The sequence below is a fragment of the Barbatula barbatula genome (assembly GCF_947034865.1).
Source record: "Barbatula barbatula genome assembly, chromosome: 15".
NCBI classification, from domain to species: Eukaryota; Metazoa; Chordata; class Actinopteri; order Cypriniformes; family Nemacheilidae; genus Barbatula; species Barbatula barbatula.
Genome location: NC_136778.1, coordinates 5,434,370 through 5,460,356, shown reverse-complemented (window position 1 = coordinate 5,460,356; position 25,987 = coordinate 5,434,370). Strand labels below are relative to the sequence as shown.

General features: G+C 39.2%; 1 protein-coding gene across 3 annotated transcripts in view; it reads right to left on the bottom strand.

Moving 5' to 3' along the window:
• enah (ENAH actin regulator) overlaps positions 1-25,568 on the bottom strand; it is a gene marked incomplete at its 5' end in the record, with an annotated part of 76,312 nt that extends 50,744 nt beyond the window's left edge. Inside the window, one exon of one of the 3 annotated variants that reach the window (XM_079474945.1) lies at positions 25,251-25,568. In XM_079474945.1, the coding sequence (XP_079331071.1) occupies positions 25,251-25,255 (5 nt within the window). Of the gene's footprint in view, positions 1-2,662; positions 2,752-25,250 lie in introns of those variants that run through there. The other 2 variants (XM_079474946.1, XM_079474947.1) reach the window with 2 other exon arrangements.
• Between the last annotated feature and the right edge of the window lie 419 nt (positions 25,569-25,987).

Sequence of the window (25,987 nt, the reverse complement as noted above, 5' to 3'; positions counted from 1 at the left end):
TTGCTCTCTTTTGGTCTTTTTATAGGCTGAGGAATTAAAGCCATCACCTTAGCAACACTTGTACGTGGGTGGGTTTTATGCGTAACTCCGACATAACACTGGGAAAAAAGATTCTGTATGAAGGCGAAAAAAAGACATCCGGGCTTCTCTTGTGCTCGCCTTTTGTAGCTCTGAGCGCACGATCGCCTTGCATATAGAAACTGATAAGAAATCTGTGAGTCCGTTACCCGATTTGATGAAATGATTTGAAGGTCGATTGTACACGTGTATGCTACACCAAAACACTAAATGGACAATGAAGCATTAATACCCGCTCACCGTTAAACCTTGGCATCCTTACTTTCATGATGCCAGTCATTGCAGCAATCAGCAGCAAGCGTTTCCTTTCACGGCCGATATAGAGAGTGTCTGAGCAGTCAGCATCTCACCACCTCCACAGAAACTGCAAAAACTGGCTTAAAAATACACTCCACTCACAACCATGAGTCACGCAGAATGCCCGTTCTGGTGGATGCCGGTACAGATTCATTCATGCCACGCTTTGCAGGACAATGGGAGACATCATCGCTGCATAAACAGCCCCGGTGATCACATCCTCTGCATGGGCAGCTATTTGTGAGACGAGTCTGCTTTTAAGCCTCTGGCAAGAGGACAAGAACATGCTTAAAAAAGACAGAGGCCAATATGAGCAGAGTGCTTATAGTTTTGTAATTGCGACTTTTCCATTTAGGCCAAGACACATGCTTTGGAGTTTGAAATATACATTCTCGTTTTTGTAAATGCCATTCTATAGACGGTTTCATCGTATGCACGCACTGGCCTGAAGTTAACTTTCATTCTGTGTTTAATTATAATACAGAAATGTATTTTCAATTTCAATTAATATTTTATTGTATAATAATTGTCATACATTCATTTAAAACAACTCTATAGTTACAGATTCTTTACAGAGGTCTACCTAAAGTTGAATTAGGGCCACATAATGTTTATGTTGTTGTTGCTGAAACAGATTTTTGCACAAATTTAAGCTTTTTCCTTCAGGAGTTTTATATGTTTACTGCTCACTGAAACGCATTACAGCCAAAATATTGCAACGCTAAATACACTTGACAGCTGCCGTATGTTATCTTTTAAAACAACAGAGTATGTTATCTATAAAAAAATATTTTGTAATCCACACAGCTTTACATGCAGGACATTAAATATGTTTTTGAGCTGTAAGGAGAATAGGGACTTTATTGAAATAAAAATGAAATAAAAAATTTGACAATCACATTGAGTTTTCAACTACACGCATTTTTATGCATTTTGCCCGTTCCTTTATATTTTGGAGAGCATAGAACGCAAACTGAATATAAATATTATGTTGGTGCAAACCACAAAAATGCTAACCGTCATACGGTGAGCGGGTATTAATGCATTCATGTCAGTTTAGTGTTTGGTATAGTATGGTGTATTACATGGTTGCGACGTAAACATAACCTAAACACTTATAAATGGCTCAATAAATGCCTCTATTATGTCGGAAAAATTTATTGTAATCTAAAGTTTCTTATCATTTTATTAGTTTTCATAATTGATCGTCAATGGGAAAACTGTTGACCTACAAATGTAAACCAACACACAGGCTAGTCATTAAACCTAGCACACAATACTCAAATCAGAAAAATAAGAACAATAAACACTGAAAAACAGATGCCTTAGTGCTTTAGTGTGCATTTAAACTGATGTAAATGGAGTGTTGTCAAAACAAATCAGTTTTAGGTTAACTAAGAAGCTTTAAAACAACATACCCTAAACCCATTAAACAGCACCAACTCTTCTCTATACTAGCAACACCCCATGATCTAAAGCATTCAAAAAAGCTGATGGTCACACCGTTTACTCAAGCAATGCAATTTGCTGTTTTAACAAGGTGTCGGGGTGTCAACAAAGCGGCAGGTGAGTGCTGAAAGCGACCTGTTTTTCTCCATCGAGCACTTTATGGAAACAGCCGACACGCTGCCGTTCTGGCACCAACCACAACCATCCGCCACATTTTGCATGCACGGAGGTTCCCACTTAAAACGTCACAAGAGATAAGTTAGTCATGGCTGCGAGTGGCAGCATGGTTTATAAAACAACACCCTATTCATGGGGAAACACCATGTCCCCTAATACATTTTAATATGTTTGAAAACATTTACATTAGAAAATACACTGTTAAGGATGCTGAAGAGAAGAAAATTAAAGGGGAGCCCACAACACCATTCACATTTGGTTTGTATGACAAGGTTTGCACAAGGATGATAGCTACACAATGTTTGATGGCTTGCCAAACGTTTTATATGCCAATTGTGTGTATATTGCATCAATTCCACACGGAGCTTTAAGAGTAAATAAAACTGCAAACATTTCCACCACACTTCCTAAAGCAGCTCACATACTACACAATAACGACAGAGAACTGTTTTTATTAAAGCCATAATCCCAAACACAAACCAGCGATGATGCAAAAATGAAGCCAATGTAAATCAAAACGATGCCATTTTCCAGCCCTTACGCAATTTCTGATCAAGCTTCCAACGATACGCTTTGCAATATAACATGATGCTTTTACTGCAACACTCAACAGTTGCTCATATCAAGAATCGATCCGTAAATCCCGAGCGTGCCTACGTACCGGTGCGCTTCCATTTTCGAAGACAGGGCGCATCTTTCATTCAGTATGAAGCCGGACACCTTACACTGCGCTGCGGACTGAAGCTGCATGGCTTCCCCCGGATCCAGCGACAACGCTGCGGATTCGATCGCGATCACACTCGCCTATTCATCGCGTTGTGAATGCATCGGTTATTCATCATTCAGAGACGGGCGCGAGTCAGCGGCTCTTCGCCATGCGGTACGCGATGCAGCGCTTCACAATGCTGGACGGTAACCTGGCAACAGGCATTTGAGCGCTCGCGGTTGTTAAAGGAGATCACGTTTGGGAAGATGAAATTGCTACGCCGTGTTAATGCCGCTAAACTGAACAGGCTTTCCCGCCTTGACTCTTTGGCTCGCGGATCCACCCTCTCTCTCTCTCTCTCTCTCTCTCTCTCTCTCTCTCTATTCTGTGATGTTCGGTTTCAATAGTGATTTATTTTCACCGGCTAAGCTTTGTTTTGAAGCATCATGTGCGGGCAGTCGTCTGGGGTAAACGTTCAAACGAATAACAAGCAAAGTACTTCACGAAATAACAAGTGATACAGAACAATGCCTTTATGACGTAACTGAATTACAGAATTGATACATTGGTTTAGATATTATACCAATGCATCATAATGTAAATCAAAATATTTGTAGTCAAATTGTGACAATACAAATGGTAACGGGTTCTTTCTTTTCCAGAAAACATAAGATGATATGTTAAAGAATGTTGGTAACCAGACAACATTTACTTTTAACAGGGACATCTCATTTTCTTCTTCTTCGGTTTTGTGTCCATGCAATAGAAGTCAATGGGTACTGCTGTTGTTCGGTAACCAACATTCTTCAAGATACCTATATATATATATTTTGTTTGTGTTTTGCAGAAGAAAGTAAACAATACAGGTTTAAACGAACACATGGGTGAGATTCAAGAATGTTTGCGTTTGGTTGACCTTTGAGATGTTGAAGACAATATTATTCGTCATTGATGTTAAAGGGATGGTTCACCCAAAAACTGGTTAAATCGTTTTAAACCTGTACGATTCATTTTCTTCTGCGAAACACAAAAGGACAAATTTTGAAGAATTCAAAGTCAAGAAGTCATACAGGTTTGAAATGGCACGAGAGTGTTTTGTACATATCTGCACATTCCGACATTTGCTTCTGTATTTATCAGTAATGGTTTGTCCAGCATAAGCTTTATCCATAAACCGAATTAGATAAATAAAGATCGCTGAAGAATAATAATAAATCAAAAAATTCCTGCCGTGGATCGCTCCAGAATCAATCAAGTCATAATTGGAATGCATCGCCGAATGGATTTTTCCACAGTGTCACTTTTTACTTCCTTACCAATTGCTTTGGGCCATTAAAATCAGCATTCAATCTACACAGTATTGCCGTGCGGTGTGCGCCACCTTGTTCAACATAAAACGGTGCCATCAAGCAATTAAATCTGATTTTTAAAGCATGATTCTCGATCAGCAAAATTAAACCGAGGAAACATGTGACAGATGCACCGTGGGATCATGTGGTTTGCCGGATGGCAGAGAAGAGCTTGGCTGGAGATCCTGTGCTTTGCAATTGTCTGGCCTCTTTCCACAGGAACAGATGGGTGTGAGTGACAGGTCAGGTGCAGGATAAGGGCCTTGTCTTTTTGAGGGTGGGGTTCACTGTGCAGACGCCGATCATAATGCATAGTCACGCTGTAAGCTTGGGGACTGTAAACTCAGAAATGAATCACTCGGGCGCTGACAAGGGCACCATCGTCAAGGACCCGCCCAAATCATTCACTGATGGGTGCGAGTTGACAGCAAGAGGAATCAATACAAATCTGATTATTTGCTTAGTGCTGCAAAATGATAAAGGGCAGACTCGGGCTAGCTGGTGCAGGTCCTTACCCAACGGTTTCTCCATTTTATTTATCTTTTTTATTGTTTTTGATGTTTCTTGAATTAATTTGACATTATAATTATTTTAATGTTTGAACTGTTGGAAGGCCCAAGTAGCTGTTTGGCATCGTGGCAACTTAGAATGACAATGTACTATTAATCCTTCCATTTACATAAAGATCAACATTTGCATCAATGAACTATTCTTTCACTAGGTTAAAATTGTGAAAATATTTCACAATTTAACAATAAACACAAAGTAAGAACTGTGACAACTTGCCCCAGTTTTACCTACAGAAAGAATACAAAGATCTGACATACTCTCTGTGCACCAGGCTCGAAATTTTCACAAACTATTAGGCTGGATTACAAAATCATATACATTTTTTTTACTTCTTCAGTGGATGAGTGTCATCGCACTTTAGGAAATGTCCAAGTCAACCACAGTCACACAGCAGATTCTCACTCGCGTTCAGAGAACAATTACGAATCAATTAGCTTCTCTGCATCCGAGATCGCTATGCTACCTCGCCACCAACAACAAACAGGGACCTTTCGAATCTTACGTAAACTGGAGCTGGCGTTCAACGTTTCCAATATCTCGGGCACGAGAAGAGCCACCTGGGAGCACCGGGTTCCCATGAGTGGGTGGAGCAGTCGGGTCAAGCTGAGAGTGTGAAACCTCATGCCCGGCATCAGCAGAACACATGGTGTATGGGAGGATACAAGCAACACCTCTGTTTATAAACCACATGTCCCCCAGGAGGTCTGGCACTGCCATTTCAAGATTCATGCCTTTGCAGGTGGTGGCACAAAGGCTGTAGAGCCAGCCTGGGCTTGTCTTTTGACACTTCTTTAAAAAAATGTTTATAAAAACAAAAGTCACCATATGGTTCTTCTCACACAAAGTTATACTGGGGGTTGAAAATGAAGTTTGAAGGTTTATGCAAGAGAGCTGTATTAAAGGAGAGGGAATATCCAATATAAAATACATAACTATGTCTTCAGAGTTGTACAAATACCTTAAACAATGAAGTGTTTTGTTTTTATTACCTTAGAATGAGATTTTTCTATACACCGTGGGTCCTCTTATTTTCTAATCACACTGGTTCTGCCATTTCATGTGATGGAACTTGCATATGACAACTGAGGTTGTGAGGTGTGAGATTCAACATTAAATTAATTGATTAAAAATTATAATTTTGCCACCATTTCAACTTATCTCCATGTTGCTATGGTTATTTAACAATGTAAACCATATACAGTGGCTTTTGTGGAAACTAGTAACTTGGTATTATACACCTATTGTATCCTGTATGACATATCGCTTTATTGCTCTCTGAACTCTCTTTAAGTCGCTTTGGATAAAAGCGTCTGCTAAATGACTAAATGTAAATAAATATTGGATGAGCTAAAAATAGTAAACGTTTTCTCTCACAAATGCATAGTTTTGTTTCAAAAGACATACTAACCCAATGGATTCATTTGGATCCTTTAAAGATGGATGTATTTGCTTCACTGTAAAAATATAATAGAATAACAGAAAAAGGAAATTTTTTGGAAATATTTCCTGTAAAATGACATAGTTTTCCTTGCTTTTCTTGTAAATTTGCGGCATTCTGTAATTTGACGGTTTTGATTGTATTTCAAAAATAGACTGAAAACTAATTCTGGCAGCTGGGGTGCCATAAATATACAGTAAAACATTTTGAAATGTACTTTGTAATGAATAATATATCAACATAAACTTACATTTAATTAGAATTCTTTACTTAATGGATCATGAACCACAGTTATGCATGACACAACACATATTTGTGATCTCAACCTGAGCTGCTCAAAGTCCGAAAACATGAAAATAGCTTTACCTTTATGCACTCAAGCACTCTTTCTTGCCCCTAGCAACAACCTCCCAGCATGCTGCTATACTCCAATACATGACAGGAGAGATAGATAGACTGACTGACTGACTGACTGCTAGTGTCTGGCTCCAAGAAGGATATCATACAACACTTAACCACCTCAATGTCACGACTCAATGTTACGTATCAAGATTTAATTGGCATTTAAGCATCAGCCATTATTAAAACATAGTCCACTTTACATTTCTGTGAAGTAACATTCAGTTGATTCAACTGCCCTTTAACTACTGACATTTTTCCGTGACTTTAAAGCCACCAGTTCTTAAGAGGCAATAGTGAAAGAATGCAAACATTCTAGAACAGTTAACAAATGTTATTCTAATCATTCCATTATGGCTTTAAAATCATTAAAAAAAAGGAAGTGGTTCTAAACAAGAACCGGTTCTTTATCACTCCAAAGGATGAAAGAACGAAGCCTGTGCCCTTCAAATGTTCAAAAAAGGCATCCGAGGGCCACAGGGCCCTTGTGTCCTCTTCACGCTCAGAATCAGACAAGCAGATAAATCCCTAGATCAGTACCACATCACATCCGTGACATAACTGTAAGAGGCAAAAAAACAATTGCACCAATTTGTCCTCTAACACAGCGGTTTCATCATGTGTAGGAGGCTACGGCATCAGCATCCTTATAATAGTATGATGGGTCATGAGTTGAGATGTTAACTGAGGTAGAATTTCAGGCGAACGAGCTGGGACGTCAGCTATGCCGAAGGGTAAAGCGAGATTGGATTAAAGCAACCGGGATCAGAAAAGCAATGCTGATGATCTACTGCAACACACACACCCCTGTGGTGACAACATCACAAACACACAAACACACAAACATACCAGCACAGGTCACGTTATACAGCAATCACTAAAAATAAGCTCAAGAAATTATAAATGACTCCTCAAATCACTGCGAAATATAAACAACAGCTTTTGCATGGGGATTCAAGTTAAAATATTGAATTAAATGCAGTTGATTTATGGCCAAAGTGGAGTGTTCCAAAAACAGCATGCACACATTACAACATGTGACAAGCACATGCAATTATGTCTTTTTTCATAAATGTGTTTGAGGCGGAGTTGTTTGTAATAAAGAAGCTATTCTATTTTTATTAGTTTCAGTGTTGTGCTTGGAAAATTGCGGACTCACAAAAAATAACAGGTACTGGCATCGGTATAGGAGAATATGAAGATAAAAATATCGGTACCAAAGAAAATGGTATCAGAAACACAATAAAAACACAATTGTAATCTTATCAATAACATCTGGAACCTTTAGCTAGACGTTGTTCATATGTAGTAACAATGTAAAATGTGTCATTTATCAAAATGACACATCCAAAACAGATTCTTGTGTCTACTACTAATTCTGAAATCAATGCAAGACTATGCATACATTTTTTCCAAGAATAAACTTACATGGAATTTGAAAAACTCTGTCAAAACGTCTGACAGAATAAACAACACGCTTTTGTGATGGTGTTCCTAAAATACACAAGAGGCAAACAGTTTAGCGGAACTACCTCATTGTCTTGGCACTTGTTAACTTAAAGACCTGCAGGACTTGTCTTACAGAAACCACTTTAACACAGGCGACTGTCAAATCTGGACATCGAAAACAAGTCGTGTCAAATGAGTTAATTCATATAACGCTTACCCCAATACATCACAAACACAATTCAAAGCAGTTAGAAAAAATTGCAAACAGATCTCGGTTTTATAAAATAAATATAAATTGCTAAATTATAATTTATCAATGGGTTGTAGTTATACGTAGGTTTCAGTATAGACTGCGTAATTTGCTGTCCCTGACAAAAATATAAAAGCTCATTTATATAAAGTCTAAAAAGGAAAAAGCCCATCTGTTAGGAACACAACCAACATGGTTATTCAGCAGGTGTTGTGGGAAAAAACACACTACAAAAACACTTACAATCGATGGATCTGAACATCATGTTACCTGATGAGAAACTATTGTGTGTCAAGTTAAGCGCACTTTATTAGACCTGTAGTTCTACAACACAACACAACACAAACATGTCTATACATATGGTCTACTGTAACTTTGACACCCTGTGATAAATACTCCCTATTTAGGGTGTCTACTTCAAACTAATTTTATCACAAGGTGGTTCAAGTAACATTTGAATATTGACTACCTCAAGCCCCTTTTAAGTTTATAACCCATGCAACAGAAGCCAGAGGATACGGTTCACGGTTTACTATTTTTACCCTGACTTCAGGGAACACCAATATTAGCCATCAAGAAAGGCACAGAGTTCAATCACTCTTCCGTCTGCTCGTGAAACAGAAATATCTAGCATTTATTTACAAGAATTCCTCTACAAGTCACCTAGCGCTCACGGGGCGCACCAGGCCGCTTTCTCGCATCATACTCACACATCGTGTGTCATCGCTACGTGTTGCAGATCTCCGCCCGTGAGGACCCCGTGTACTGTTCTTCTTCAGACTCTCCTCGGAGTCTAAAGTGTCCTGTAAGGACTCTGAGACCCAGAGACGAGGCCGAGAGATGGGTTTCGTCTGCTAGAACCCCTCCCTCAAAGCTAAATCAGGCCGGCTGGGCAGCCCCCTAAAGAATGTCCCCTCGCCCTGAAATAAACCTGCTGACTGAAAGGCGTCATTACATCAGCTCACTTCAATTTTTCTTCTTCTGGTCTCACACATCTTTCATATGTTTCCCAACTGGGGCAGTGGAGCAGTGACAGTTCATTTACAGTCAAGTCAGATAGATGATATACTAAGCAAAAAAGGCATGACAGAAAACTGCTGCTTAAAAGCAAGGCGTGATATATTATGAATGGCACATCGGGGTACGATTCAAAGGCTTTTGACGGAAAAGCTTTATTAGAGCGGAATACAACGATGCTAACAGAATGCTTTGATATACATGGAAGCCATTTGTCATAGGAAAGCTATCAATGGAATACTGTTCAGAAAAAGCAAAAAAGCTATTTATTCACAATCATGTCATTTTTTGTCACACAATGACAGTTCGAGATGTTTAAAAGCAAATATTAAGCTCGAAAATAAATAATACTACCCTGTAAATATAACTTCAGAGAACTGTTTTTATTGCTCATAGGTTGCTCTTTTTTTTATAGCTCAACGGATTTGATGGAGCTCTCCGTTGTGTTTTATTTAAAGGTCCAATGTGTAATTTTTTGAAAGATCTATTGACAGCTATGCAATTTAACATGCATAACTATAGGTGTATAAAGACCTTATATAATAAAGTGTTATGTTTTTATTACTTTAGAATGAGCTATTTCTATTTACATACACCACAGGTTCCCTTGCGTGAAATCCACCATGTGGTTTCTACAGTAGACCCAAACGGACAAACTGCTCCACCAAGCACGTAAGAGCCGCTTTGAAAGAGGGGTGAGCAGTGGACTGAGCCGTTGGTTGCAATTCGCAACCTCACCACTAGATGCCTCTAAAATCTCCACATTGCTCCAAGTATCTGTTTAGTCTCAAGCTTCTCCAAAAAGCGTTTAGGATTTAATTTAGATTTAATGTAGACACATGAACGATAATATGAATTTGGGTAACCGTGAGGGGAAATGCTTGAGCTTATTTTGAAATATTTAATAACAATGGCTTTTGATCAGAAACTTGCAATTCTAAACTCTAATGGAGACACAAAAGACTTAAATAAACGTTTCCGTTTCTACTTAATCTCCTTAAGAGGATTGATTGAGATATTAAAGAGATCTCTGTGATTCTCTGTCCTATGAATATGTAAAAAAGTATGTAAGTGTTCCTTGGGAAAAACAACAGCATTAAAATGACATGAGGGTAAAAATGAGTTCACAGTTTGAATATGTAAGTTACTATTCACATTTAATCATCAATAATGGATCCCTCTAAAGGGACCTTCTGAGTTCTGTATTCACCTCTAAAACAATCTTACAGTGACCTCTGCTCCCCAATGTTCCAATTGGAGATAAACAAGAGGTTAAAGACTTTGACCTCCACCTCTAAAGTCTATTTCCACTCTGGTTAGCAACTTCAATACAAGTTGTAGTAATGTAACTGGCAGACAAGTAGTCCTTCGCTCTTTGGAGGCTTTTCTAAAGTTACCATGGAGAGAGGCACTGCGGTGAAATCTTATCCTTGAAAGAGAAGGAACAGGCCACTGAAACCAAACTGCGAGGCGAGATGCAAAAAGAGGGCCGCTATTAACAAGATCCTTTAAAATACAGACAATCCTGGATCCCACTCCAGCCAACCTTTCATCCTAGACATTTGTTGAACCGGTCTCTATGGTGACTTGGCCCTGTACGTCCCCCTGAAGAGATGGGGCCTTTGGACTTGGGAGATTAGAAAACAAAAAGTTGCTGTTCCCACACTATCTGGGCTTTGGTGAAAATATTTTAAAGAACAGCCAAACCAGTTTCTACAATTCTGGTCTGGAATAATGGTGGGTTTTTGTGAATTAAGTGAAGCTTGGGTGAAATCCCACGGTAGCCACCAAATGCTGGAAAACAAAGTCTGGTTGTTGTTACTGAAGAACTTAGAAGCGATATAATAAATCAAAGCGATCGTAAATCTGGCCCAGTTCAGTATGTATTCTTAAAATGAAAATTCTGCGGCAGGAAGTGATTTGATAGCAACGGGGTGTTGCCACAACAACGTGAAGGTACATCATGCCATGAAATGCAGTTTTTCTTCTTTGTGCTTTGTTTGTTGCCAAACAAGTCTCAACGAACGCTCCGAGTGTGACAATCAACCAACTGCAGGTGACATTTACTGCCATTGTTTCAAGCTAAAAAAAATGTCTGAACATGAACCATTCAGTTCCTGACAGAAAACAAATAGAAGGTAATTCTGATGTGCCGAGAAAAAAATACACAGCGAGCTGCAGCTCTCTCGCTGCCAAACTTCTGTCTAGTTGTTGACAAAATGCTGACTTGTGAGAAACGTGTCCAGCTTCTCAGGATATATGACCAAGATCTCAAGCCATCAGCATTCTGATCTCTGTAAAAGCCAAGTAGTCAATGCTTTAATATGCACTTTTGCCTTCAAATCATCCGGTTTGTTACTAAAGCATATTAGGGGAAAACACTTAAAATGAAAAATTGTGACTTCAAATTGGTTTTGAAAACATCCTTACCACACTTTTAGAAATGTTAGGCACAAGCACCTTGTTGATGGAGAAGGGGATAAACACGCCTCATTTCTCAAATGTTGTATGATTTCTCCTGCTGACCCGGTCAAAAAAAAAGGCAGACCTCGCCGCTGTCACTCAGCTTAGCGGCAGATTTCAACAGGCAAAAGCTGGATCTACCGCTTCAGTGACTCTGCGACCATAATCCCTAAATCTTTTAATATCATGTAGAAAATGTTCGGACAAAAGTCATGAAACAAGGATTGAGGTCTAACAGAAAGGATGGAGGGGCGAGTTAGTCATGGAAAGGGAGGATGAGGTAATCGTTGGAAAATGAAATCTGATCACGACAAAACTAATAATCAGCAAGGACAGATGGCTTGTAGAGTGCTGAGTAATAACATCTAAAAATCTGTGTATACATTTTCACAGTAGCACTATGCAGGAATCCGAAACAACAATGGAGGACTGCGCCTCCGAAGGATCTGATGGACACGGGCGCCGAGCGAGTATACACCGTTTTTTAGCCTTCCATAGCACATAAAGCGCAGCTACCCTCTCAACAAAATCCAAGTCAGCCATTTGGCAACGAGACTGGAGCCTGGCAGAAGCCCCTCCCATGACGCGAATTTGCGTCTGTTGTGAAGTGAATTTCACATGCGAAGGAAGCGAGTATACTCAAAATGTTCAAGTGTCCAACCACGCGCAACTAGCGTTTGGTGTGAACGCTCTATTATAAATACCCCCCAAAACCATTGAAAAGGACCATGAAGAGACATTTCAAGTCATAATGGCATTTGTCTATTACATTGACCTTAGAAGAGCTACTCATCCAATCCACTCGGGCTGCAATATCCATCGATTCAGTACACATGAGCACATTGATTGTTCTTGACCTTACAACTGATACATCTCACCGAGGTTAGTCAATTTCTTAACATTGTACATAAAAGCATCTGCAGGGTAATGTACGTTTCCCAATAGGAAACCAGAAGAACTGATATATCTACAAGGCTGTGATCATCTGTTAACTGTTCATATATAATCTAATACTGTACATTTACACACAATGGAAGAGTACAGACTAAATACACAGAGTCAATCTATATATATTTACGAAATATTTAAATGTATTTTTTGTATATACCAATTGAAATTATGTATATATGTTTCTTTAATATATGCATTTATATGTATGTTTATAATACAAAATTCATGTGCACAGTGCAAAGACATAGCAATTTGGGCTGAAACTATAACCTTAAATCTGAGTTTTTAATCTATTGTCGGGTCAAACATAAACCATTTTTTGGGTTAATTTAACCCAAAGGCTGGGTTTGTCCTGTGTTGACCCTAATGCTGGGTTTGTCCTGTGTTGACCCTAATGCTGGGTTGAAAATAACCCAGTGTTGTTTTATCAACGCAAAGGTTGTAGGTTAAATTCCAAGGAAGCAAATACACTGGAAAAAGTCACTATTGATAAAAGCATCTGCCCAACGCATAATCTTAATGTAAAGTTGTTGTTTTGAACAAAACATTGTACATCTTTGCTAAAAGACCTGTAAAAAACTAGATGAATGATGTTTAGGTGAAAACATGCAATCTATTAAATAGACAAAGTGTCTGAATAATTAAAATATAAACTATAGAAAGCAGTCGATTGTATGAGATAACATCACAGTCAAGACACCTAAGCTTGGATGCCATCTTGGGCTAAAAGATTCAGACCCGAATTTACTAAATCCAGAGAATTGAAAATACTTTCTTTGACAGTGGGACCCTAAAATCTGACTGGGCGCACCAGAGCACTTTAGCTTTACTGCTGCATAAATCACATTGTGATGGTGAACATTAAAACTAGCAACAAATGATAAACAAGTGACAAAAACACTTGAGAAATATGTGGAAGTTACAACTAGAGCAAAAATACATCTGCCTGAAAATAATCGCTCAGGCAAACTTAAATAATGCTCTCAATAAAACCCATCTAAATCCAGTGAGTTTCTTTCTGAGGTAATGAAGTCCACATGGAGGTGAGTGAAAGCCTCTCTTGCACCAAACATGGCAATCAGTATGTGATGAGTCATGCCCTCCTTTAAGCTGCTTGAACTCCCGGCTCTCCATTTTTCACTCATAACAAATAACTCGGGACACGGTGATCTGACGTTCCACTTACAGCTGGAACTCCGAGCGGCCGGATTTGTGTAGCACATCAGCACGAGCTGAAATGTCTCCTCAGAAAAAGAAAATGCATAATTTCCATCTCCTCAGACTATCAGTCATGGGGCCAAAACTCGGCACAAATGCAGCACAGAGAGCAACGCTTCAACTATGCGGAAAACAATGAAGCTGAGGGAGAAAAAAAACTGAGAAAAAAAACTTTAAAGTTTTAGAACAAACGCAAGGACGTTAAAGATGGAGTAGTTCGAGTTATCTGGTTAAATCACAGATTTCTCGCTTCCTGATTAAAGTATGAAAAAGAAATGTAATACATCGGTGTATAACATTAAAGGGAAAATTTGTATACTGTGACTTTAGAAGCAGACTTTAGAAAACATACTAAGATTAATTTGTCATCTAAGGCACAGTACAGACTGTGGCATACTTCTTTTTTTATGTGTACGGAAGCATACGCTTACAGCCGAATGCACAGTCTTGCAAAGTATACTGCTTTCGACTCGTATGCATACACGGGTATTGTCGCATGCGCATTGCAACATATTGTAAGACCTCTCAGGGGTCAAGTTTTCTTCTACTGCATTGAATCGATGCTCCCAGGACACGGTTGCCACCTGGCTTTACTGCAAGAAATGTAAAGTGCATGCAAACTATCACACGCACTGTACGCTGTCTCTCGTTTACATGTAGCAAGGAAACTGAACTAACTGATCCTAAAGCAGTTGAATTTTCTATAACCCCGCTGACTGTGAATCTTACAAATACAAGCCACGTTCGGCTGTGTGACCCCAGCCTGGCCTTATGCAGAAGTGCCAAGGGATGTATGCACACTGCATTATAGCCTCCCAGTGCGTAAATCAGCTTCTCTGTTGTAAACAACTTTGTGTCAACTCAAGATGAATCGATTCACATTACAGTAGTTTGCATAAAATTAGTGCTTTTTTGGGTAAAAACAAACAAAAATCTGTAAAAAGATCAAAGATAAGCCCCTGGGTACAGCAGCCCTTAACGGACAAACTGCTCTACAGGGCGCTTTTTGTAAATACATCATCTCCTTCGAAAAATAAGTGAAAACGTGACGACATCATAGTCCTGCATCAGGCACCGTATTGCTTCGAAAGGGAGGAGCAAAGTGAGCCATTGGATGAATTCGCAACCTCACCACTAGATGCTGCATAAATCTCCGCATCGCTCTTTTAACTTTGTGTAACGTGTGTAATTTGTTGTTTTATGTTTTCAATATAGATAGTGATAGAGAGACTGGATTACATGTTTAAATATGGTTTTGTATATTCCACCTAAACCCGTTTACATTTATGCCTTTGGCAGACGCTTTTGTCTCAGAGTATGTACAATCCCCTGGGATGAACCCATGACCTTTCCGTTGCTAGCGCCATCCTCCAACCACTGAGCTTCGGGAAAGCTGTAGCTTTTTTGCTGACACCGTTGGTTGTTAAAGTGAGTAATACAACCAATGAACTGAATCTGGAATCTCATTAAATGATCTTTTGTGTCAAAGTAGGAAAGGAAGTCATACAGGTTTGGAACACAATAGTAAGTAATGACAGATATAAATAAGTGAACTAAGCATGCAGTCTTACACCCACATTTTTTGTTTGTAATTAATTGTTCTAAGCCATGAATCACAACTAATGACTTTTGTAAATACTTACAGATCTAAAGCTGCTTAAAAAGCAGGCCGTTAATGCTGCAATCTATTGACTCATCTAATGAATGTTCAGCCACGTGTAGGAATTTGATCAAAACAAAAACACTACAATGAAATGCATTTCACCATCATGGTTGAGCTATTATATAGATTACACTTTGCAGTGCAGAGGGGAAAAGTACTGTATCCAACCATTTAACAATACCGAGGCTTTAATGGGCAAGCTGTTGTTAATCATGCTGTGCATGGCACGGCTCTTAAAGTCAGGCAGGCCAAAGAGTCAGCTTTGGGAGGTGGATATTCAGCAGGGCTACAGCTTGAGCATTTTCAAGCCGTCCGAAAGGAAAATCCTTAGTGGAGCACACAAGCACATTCATATTCGCTATTGGTTCACGGAAGTGTTTAACTGATGTTGAAATCAATTAAAATAAATGTAGACATCTTACTTCATCACATGCTTCTTAAAGAGTCTTAATCTTCTATATGTTACTGGAAATGGATATCTGATCTCACTCATCTTAATTTAATGTACTTCTTAACTTCCTCAATGCTAGTAGTGGACAACTTTTTCCAGACCAAATAACAAATGTACTGGTCACCTACATGAGATATGAAGTAAAAATGTACATGAATATACGGTGTTTGCACACCAGCAGAATTCAGTTGTCAATTTAGTAGCATCTAGCGGAGAGGTTGCTAATCGCAACCAACGGCATTTCCACCGCTCCCTTTCGAAGCACTACTGTAGCCCAAGGCAACGCAGGACTAAGATGTCGTCATGTTTCCCCTTCTTTGACGAAGGAGATATCGTATTTACGAAACACCAGGGCTCCAGACAAAAAAATCTATTTCCTATAGAGGAAGACCAGGCGCCAAATAATTTTTAAGAGCTACAAATGCTGTTGAGCAGATTGTCCGTTTAGGGCTACTGTAGAAACAACGTGACGAATTCCATGTAAGGGGACCGGTGGTGTATAAAGATAGAAATAGCTCATTCTAAGAGAAACATGACCCTTCATTATGCAAGCAGGGCTGTAAACTGTTTTATATTTAAATAGTAGAATTCCGCTTTCGTGATTCCTTCCATGATTTCCTACATCCCACAGATCTTAGGGCTCCAGATCAATGGACTCGATACTTGATAAAAAATTCAATAAATAGTGGTGCGCCATTAGTTAACCTCACGAACAAGCACAATGCCAAACGCACTTTACACAAACCAGCAGCTCTGTCTAATGCACCTGCCAAACTGTATCGCACGCGTGCTACACTATTACATTTATTCTTAGCACAGACCGATTTTTCGAAGCATGTGTGTCGCACTGTACAGCCCTGGTGAGGTCTTTATCTGAAGATATTGCATTTCTGCCAATAGATACTCCAAAAAATAACACACTGGACATTTAATAAATTGAAATAAGCAGTTTAATAAACACGAGTGAAGTTCACTTTCTAGAGGTGGAATTTTGAAAGTGAGATCATTTGAAAGGCACAACTCTAAACATTGATGTCATGCACGTAGCCAGTGCAACTTACAAACACAGGCACACAAGGTCATTCTTTTTCATTGAAAAAGCAAATCATCTGCCAAGAACATTCTCTTATTATTCATCTAAAGTCATGATTTTTCTTTCTATTAATTAAGAGCTGCTCTTCCTCTGCTTCACGTCAAGCACCATATTCCCTTGCCGACGAGGGCAGAACATTGATCAAATGAAGAAGAAAAAAGAGAGAGACAGGCAGAAGAAATTTTTCACAAATTCACTCCAGAGCTGGCCGCATGCCACAAAAACACTCTGGAGACCCTATTAACACGTGGCCGGTGGGGGAGAGACTAGAAGGGGACTTCTGAAAGAAGAGGGAGGGCTGGTTAATATTCTGACAGTCAGGCTGGATGCCTCAATAAAACTTTTCAGAATGTTTAATGTGCTGCCGTGTGGTACTGCATTGTCCTCTAGCCAGTTCCCCGTGGACCAGCAATACAGACAAATGCACTACTGTAAAATTTGGAAACACTAACTAAGCGGTTGTTTTTTGAAAGAAACCGATACTTTTATTCACAGTGGAGGTATTAAACTTCTTGAAAAACTGAGGTAATTGTTGTGCAACAAAATGACCATTTCTGTTTCAACTAAATCTTCAGAGAGTGTTAATAGAATCCTACACTTGCATTATTGAGAGCTGTGCAGACCTGAGGCTTTCTAGCAAACCATTTATTAAGATATTTATGAAATTTCATCTCATGCTTTCGCCAGCTCTTCCCAAAGGTGCTACAGGCTTGTAGGGCGATTCTCAGATACCGTGCATCCAAATGCTGCATTGGATCGGGCACTACTAAATCAATAAACAAAAATATATGCTATGGTTAATATTGCATTGTAACAATATAACGTAGTCATAAATAATCTCTCGTTCTACGCGTCCGTCCTCAAAATCATGTTAGCTTTATTAGCCCTCTCTCAGGGTCTGACAGGTGTGAGAACATTGTGCTATTAACAGTCTCATGAAAGGGAAGTTTGTTGTTTGCTGTTGACAGACTCTCACCTGTTACACCCACTGGCACAAGTGTGTTTGGGATTGACACAAAGACACACAGAATACAGACAGCTGAAGCCTTGTCAGCTGTTTCACAACCTTCAAGTCGAACACTTAATTCAGCAAAATATTGAAGATAAACAAACGATCCCTCTATTTTAATTTGCAATCAAAATATAGGTTGCATTACTGTAATAATGTTATTCTTAACAAAAAAGCACAATGCAAAAAAAAAATTTGCAAACACAGCTCCTCACAAACTGCACCTTGAAGGGGCGGAGCTTACAGAAAAAAGGCCCCTCTGTTAGCAGATAAGGCAGAGGCAGAATATGTCCCACTAAGCCCAGCACACACCCACACCCTGAAATAATAAAGAAGAAAGAGGTCAGAAATCCTAGTGCCAGCACTAAGGTAACATAACCCACTGACTACAAGCAAAACAGAAAAAAACACGCTGGCTATAGGGCAGCTGCTCTCGCTCTCAGACAGATGGGTCAACAGAGACCACCTGTTCTGCACATACACCGCATAGAAATTACGAACTAAAACCCGAAAAGGGCAATAAGGGCTGGAAAAGTGGGAAATTGTGTAGTTTGGAAACAAAATGTGATGTCAATGTATGTTTGGAAAAGTGGGGAAAAAAGTTAAATTCTGTAAAAATCCTAATAACACCCTTTATCAAACTGACAATGGCAAAATTTAACAAGACAGACAAGAAAAAGAAATCCAGCCAAGTAACATTGTATAATACAATGCAACCGAATCAACAGTTACTGCCGTTCCATTTAAATCCACACGAAACCTCTTCTTTACAAAAAGACTGCTACTATACAATGGTAGATGATGGAGGATTTAAACATTCATGTGAGTCTAACCAAATATCACTGCATACCCCAAAACAGCTCATAAATCCACAACTAAACGAAATGAAAGAGTTACAAATGCATCTCCGATCAAGCTCCAGAAACCTGGCATAGCCACATATGTTCATCTTTACGGTTGACATAAACAACTCTTGGTCACGGCTGTGACCCTTCACATAATCTGAACCAACGCTCAGATGATCTACCAGTACCTAGTGATGCCATGAACACGGCAAGTCTGATTAGGACGTCGCAATGTTTTTGTATTAGAGATGTTCTCTTGGTTAGTCTGATGTCAATGGCACAGCTTGCGGTGGGCAGAAGGCTGGCGGGCTGCTGGGCTCAATCGCGCAGCTGGATTAGGGCTCTGCTCACAGTTCTTTTACCGCAAGACAACACGCAGATGCCACGCAGCATCCAGGTCGAAGGATGATGTGAAGCTTTTTTGCCGTGGAATATGAGGAACACTGATGTGTCTGTACGTTCTATCTGATATTGATAATAGGGCAAAGAAGGAAAGACTCGACCTATCCCCTTATTTCTAGAACAAGCTCACATTAAAGAAACAATCAAATACAATTTACAAAAAACGAAATCTAAACTTGGATCTAAAAAGAAATATAGCTGCGTTCTGTACACAAAGAGGGAGAAATTCTACTTTATCCATATTTTCTTTTTTATAGAATGCCAGATAGGGATATTATAGTCTCATCCAACTCTCTTCCACCTTTACTTTAAAACAACCCCTCCACACTAATTTGATCTGAGCTTTAACCAGCTCTTGCTGTTTTCCTTTTTTGTAAAAAACCTGAGAATCCAGAAGTTCAGTTTGAGTAAACTGAGGAACATGTTTTGTTAAACGCCCGCAAAAGCCAGAGAAGGCTTTGCAGCTAGTGTCTGACAATTCAGTTTCAGGGTCTAGCTCCATTGTTGAAGATACAAAAGGGAGAGTAAAATATGTAGGGCATTGGGGGCTTGTCCACAGGGAATGCCGAATGACGGCCACACAACTTTTCATGCACTTATCCAATGTGCAATTTGGGATAAATGTTCATATTAGTACATTAGCATTAATAGATCAAACCTCAATTGCCACCATAACAACTATAGGAGTACAGTATGCTTTGACTTTTTATTTTTAAGCACAGCGCAAAACTAGTTATCGATGGTGACCCTCGATTTTAATTTCAGGGTTAAAGGGCTTGCTGTTCGCCTCATCAAGGACTTCACAGGCTATAAAAACTATTACCATATTACCGTTATCTTTGGCATAGCCGTACAACTGTGCCAACTCATCAGAATTGTGTGTTGTGATAACACTCACAGCTGTTTCAACACGCCACACATTAGAGTAATTATCCGTGTCCTCCTCCCGCAAGACGAAAGCGTCACACACTGCCCCTTAAGCTTCTTCCAAACTTTACCTCAGGAAGAATTTGTTTGTACTGACAACAGCAGTTTAAAGAGACATCTCCAGTCAATCTGCGGTTTCAGCTATTCAGGGTCTGCTTTAGCAACACCCCGACATTGTGGGTATGATGCTGCGGGACGACAAAAACAAATCATCTTGCTTGCTGCTGTTCGGCCATCTTGAAAATGGGATGAGGGATGCTGGCCAGATTTCTGAACCGAAAGCACCCACAGACGCGAAACGTCTCATCTTTAATTCAGATGTGTATCTGTTCAAAGCAAAACAGCCTCAGCACCGGCCCGACAGAAAACTGCGGCTTCTGTACGGAATGCAAATATAGGGGAATCATGCTGGTTGGTCGAACTCAGAGGAGAACAAATGTTCATCTAGAAGAACAATCTTGGTGCAGAGACCGATTCCTCTCGGGTGCAGAACAGCTATCATGGTTGTAGATAGGGATGCAATCAGAAACTATCAGAGCAATATAAGGAGTTGTTGAAAAAGTAACGGATGTTCTTCAAGGGGCTCTATTGAATGTGAATTTTCCTTTACCTCTAGAGTCCATTATATTCAAGGCTACCGTTGTTTAAAGGTGATAACTTTTTCGAATCAATGATTAACTGTTGGATAGGTCCATTTTTACACATTTTCTCATTGCCTGAAGTCAAAAAGCTCAACCTGCCCTACATCATTATTCCAGCCCGATCTGTTGAATAACGCCTGGTGATTGATTGCAATTTAACCAGCACGATTTAATGCATGATGGAAAATTGCTGTATTGTTCTTTTCATCGAGTAGCTCTTGGAAGTGCGTGTGAGCCCTAAGGCGTCCATGCATATTGCATAAGGTTTCTGAGCAAGACCACATACGACCAACCATACTCACTATATAATCCCTCGTTTTTCTGTTAATCGATCTAGCAGACTTGACATACCCAACATCAAACAACATGTTATGTCATATTCAAAACACACAAATACGACAAAACTAGCATAAGACATCTCCCTTCCCAACTGGTTTCATGATAATATATATATATATAATATAAATATAAAAACGTTTTCCAAATCATTTGATGCCATTCATTGCTTGAGAACTAAAAATATCACATTCAGAGTGTGGAATATATAAAGAAGAGAATGACAAAAACGATGGACTAAATACAACAAAAATATCCCCTCGACCTAAAACGCAGTTGTTTACATTAACGACTAACAGATGCCCACCGTGACCATTGCGTCATGAGTATTGAAAAACTTGTTTTGTACTAGCCTTTAGGTTAAGTAAACAAAAACATGTAAAATAAACCATATGGCAGATAGATTGTTTCTAACACCTCTCAACACTAAAAAAAAAAAAACACGAGGTGCAAAGTCAGCAAAAAGCATACGGACTTAGCCATGAAAATGTAGGCTTCAACAGATCAAGTTTAGTTTCCTTGATACTTTCAAACCTATTCTGCTCATGCCAAGCTTATTTTAAACACTCTGTTTAGAGGTTTAGTGGTCTTAAAGTGCCCATAAAGCATCTGAGAGGAGAAACCACTCTGCATCTGTTCGTTCAAAACTTCGCACTGCAGCAAAGACACAACGGCATGTGTGTGATCATCCACAGAAAAAAGAAATGGACACAAGTGAATGAAATCTGAGAAAAAAAGGGTTATGTTCCTAACATACATCTTCCTTGCGGACTCAGCCACTACTGAGGAGTTAGGGGAGATCAATGAGCGCTTTTCCACCATCGCTGCTGAACCGTTCTAAGGTTACAGTTTTTACGTGAGCCTGGTTCGTCACGGTTACAAACTGTTCTCAGCTCTGAATATTCGCTGAACCGTGCTAATGAATGTGCGCGGATGTATTATAGCCAGTCTCTTGTGTTACCAAGTTTGTCGCGTTTGTGTTGACATTCTTAAAATTTCCGTTATCGGCCCTGCGGTGGAAAATGAAACCCTTTACGTAAAGGCTGGCAGGGATCGGCACGGAGTGGAACGGTTAAACAACGACAACGATTTTGCACGATCGTGGAAAAAAGCTCAAAAATGTCAGTCAAGCAAGTACAATGACTTTAAAAACACCTGATTCCAATGCTCATCTGTCTGGCTCAAAGCAAGAGCCATTTCTGTTCAACAATCTTTGATGATGTGCCCTACAGACTCATTTGCTGGGCACCCCGGAGAGCAACCTTAATTTCAAGGTGACTGCTAACTTAAAGCATGAGGCATTGACTATCCCTGTTGTCTAACTGAGCAGCATTATGAGACACTATAGTGTTAGGAGGAAATTACCATCAATCATCTGTTTATTTTTGCCTGTAATTGTGCTATTACTGCGACCTGACATTAAAAATGAGTGAAGTGTGGTAACGTTGTGCTGATGACGTAAGTAACGTGAAGTTTTATATTAAAAAAAAAGACTTCCATCATTTACTCTTCAATGTGTCATTTTAAACCAATACAACTTTTTTGCATCCAACACAAAAAGGACCATCAACACTATCGAAATTACTTTTTTTCCATACAATGGAAGTGTATAAACTTTTATTTACAAAAAAAGAAAAGCAGCTTAGCCACTGTGCATCTGTTAAAATGTTTCATGTGTCCAAAACAAGTTTTCCATCAGTCTGTCAGCCAGGGTTGATAGTTGCGTAATCGATGACAGGATTTTTGGGTGAACTAGCCCTTTAAAAAGTTCAAATCAGTGGTAATCCACTATGATTAAATGCATTAAATTCTTGATTGCTTCACATTATCTAAATTCTTCCAAAAAAGATGCGAGGTCTGCGGTGAGGAGCACAATGAAAGGGATGAATCTAAGGCACTGTACTTTCACATTGAGCTCTGTGTTTTAATGAGATGAAATAGAAAATATAATGGGTGACAGGGTATAATAGAGAGAAGTGGATGGGGTGGGGTTGAGGGTGAGGTATATTCAGTATCACTACCAAAGGAAAGTAATTATAGAAAGAAAAATGGAGAAAGATGTCTTCTTCAATAAGGCTTTGCTCACATTGTATGATGTTGTAATTAGGCAAGAATATTCTAAAGGGACTCGAGACCTTTCTGAAAGGGATAGTTCACCCAAAAATGAAACTTCTTTCATCGTGTATGACTTTCTTTATCTTCTTATCTTTCAAAAGAAGATATTTTAAAGAATGTGGATAACAAAGCGACAGCGGTACGAATTGATTTCTATTGTATGGACACAAAAAATAATGCGAGTCAATGGGTACCAATGTTGTTTGTTTACCAACATTCTTCAAAATATCTTCGGTGATATCTACACTGATGTTTTTGGCATTTTATCTTCATTACATGGAAAAAACAACCAGAACTATTCTTCAAAATCGTTTTCCCAAAATGACAAGACTAACAGGTTTAGATGACAAGAGTGTGACTAAATGATGACAGAATCCATATGAACTATTTCTTTAAATAAAAAATGACCAGAAAATAAAAAGTTAAACAATGCAATTTGTTCATAAAGACGTCAGGTCGTACTATACAGTTTAAAGCTTGGCACTTCCCGACACATGCTCCTGATGAGTAAGACAGCAGTCTGCTCCTAAAAATCCCACAAACCCCACCTGTTACAGCTAACAAACATGAACACTCGCCTCCGCTCAATCGCCCTTCCAGGCGAGAGACAATCCTGTTTTTGACACAGGAGGCAACCCACATACATCTGAGGTGTTTTACTACGTAATGGTAATGCGGGCCAAGCAATACAGAAGAGATTCATCTAAAACAGGATGCGAGCTGCATTTGTTCCCCGGAGGAAAGTTATGTAGCCAGACTAGCCACATAATCCAAACTCTAAAAGACTAAAGACTGCCAACAGCTGACTGTCTCGCCATGTGTCTTCATGTGTGAGGAAACACTCAATTGTTCTGATAATAAACGCAAGGAATGGGGAGTTTATCAACACATCCTCTCACCAGACATGCAAACATAATATTGTTTAAACAAACTTAAATTCTTTATCAGTCGGTTCATTGTGAATAGCCTCCGAGACTACAGAATAGTACATTATAGTATACAGGTTCAAAACGAAGACATTTCCACAAGTTTAAACAGACCTTATATACAGTAAAATTCTACCATAATTTACTCACCACCCTGTATGACTTTCTTTCTTCCGCAGAACACAAAAGGAGATATTATGAAGAATGTTGTTAACCGAAGAGTGGTGGCACCCATTCACTTCTATCGTATGGACACAAAACCATTGCAAGTCAATATCAACATTCTTCCAAATATCTTTTTGGTGTGTTTGTGGTGGAAAGAAAGGCAAACGGGTCTGAAATGACAAGAGGGTGAGTAAAAGATGACAGCATTTACATTTTGGGGGTGCCACGTTAAAGTCGACCATGTGTATTGCCATAGTTTACTACATGTCATTAACTGTGGCTATTGCGGTGACATCATAGTATATTTGTAGTTATTTTACTACAAGTAGCACCCAAAAAAAGGTTACTGTAGTTAAACCGTTGCTTATCTTCGTGAGGGAACAAAGAGGAGCCAAACGTCGACTTATTGCAACACGCAATGTCATCTAAACTGAACCCACTGTAAAATGCATCTAATTATATTCATATTATCTCCAACGTGTGGGCATAATTATGCTCATTGCATGCAACCTAAATAAACAGCGTCTCCTGAGCTCGCTTCCATGCTGCATTGCACAACTGCCCACTTACACTTAGCACATATAACACATTCAAACATGTGCGCCTTTTTCTCACATCTCTATATGATTTACCACGTCGTGTTGGTATGCACTAGAGAACACATTATCCTAATTCTATCATTTTCATTACGTAATTGAAGAAGCAACTGAATTACTTCAAAGCTTTGTCTTTACATACCGAGTCGCATCTACTTCACTTATTGAATTATGTATAAGTGCGCAAACAGAGCACGCACAACATACACATCCCAACCAAAAGAGCGCATATACATCGCGGTCTAGGAGATTAAACTTGACGTTTCTTACCTCATGTTGAATTCGCCTCTAGGTGTTATAAAACGTCAGAGAGTTTGTGAAGTTCGCGCTTGACCAAAGTCACGAAAGCTATGAATGAAACGCCACAGGAGCAGCGTTTCTATCCCGCAAAGTAAAAAAATAAAAATCAAAGTAAATAAAAAAGAACTCGGTCTACATTGCCTACCGCATTGCACCGCTGTGTGCAGATACTACCGCAAAAAAAATGTAAGTAAGAATTATATTTTTCTGTTTGGTCTTCCAGACACTGAGCTTCCAATAGCGGCAATGTGCCGCTGGGATCCCCTTCTACAGCCACAGAACAGACGCAGAGCTTTACTGGCATACGTCAGCACGCAAGAGACGCAAAGACTCCCTGGCCACGCCCTCACGCAAGATGATAGATAGATAGATAGATAGATAGATAGATAGATAGATAGATAGATAGATAGATAGATAGATAGATAGATAGATAGATAGATAGATAGATAGATAGATAGATAGATAGATAGATAGATAGATAGATAGATAGATAGATAGATAGATAGATAGATAGATAGATAGATAGATAGATAGATAGATAGATAGATAGATAGATAGATAGATAGATAGATAGATAGATAGATAGATAGATAGATAGATAGATAGATAGATAGATAGATAGATAGATAGATAGATAGATAGATAGATAGATAGATAGATAGATAGATAGATAGAGAACATTTTGGGAAACCAAACTCTATTTTGAA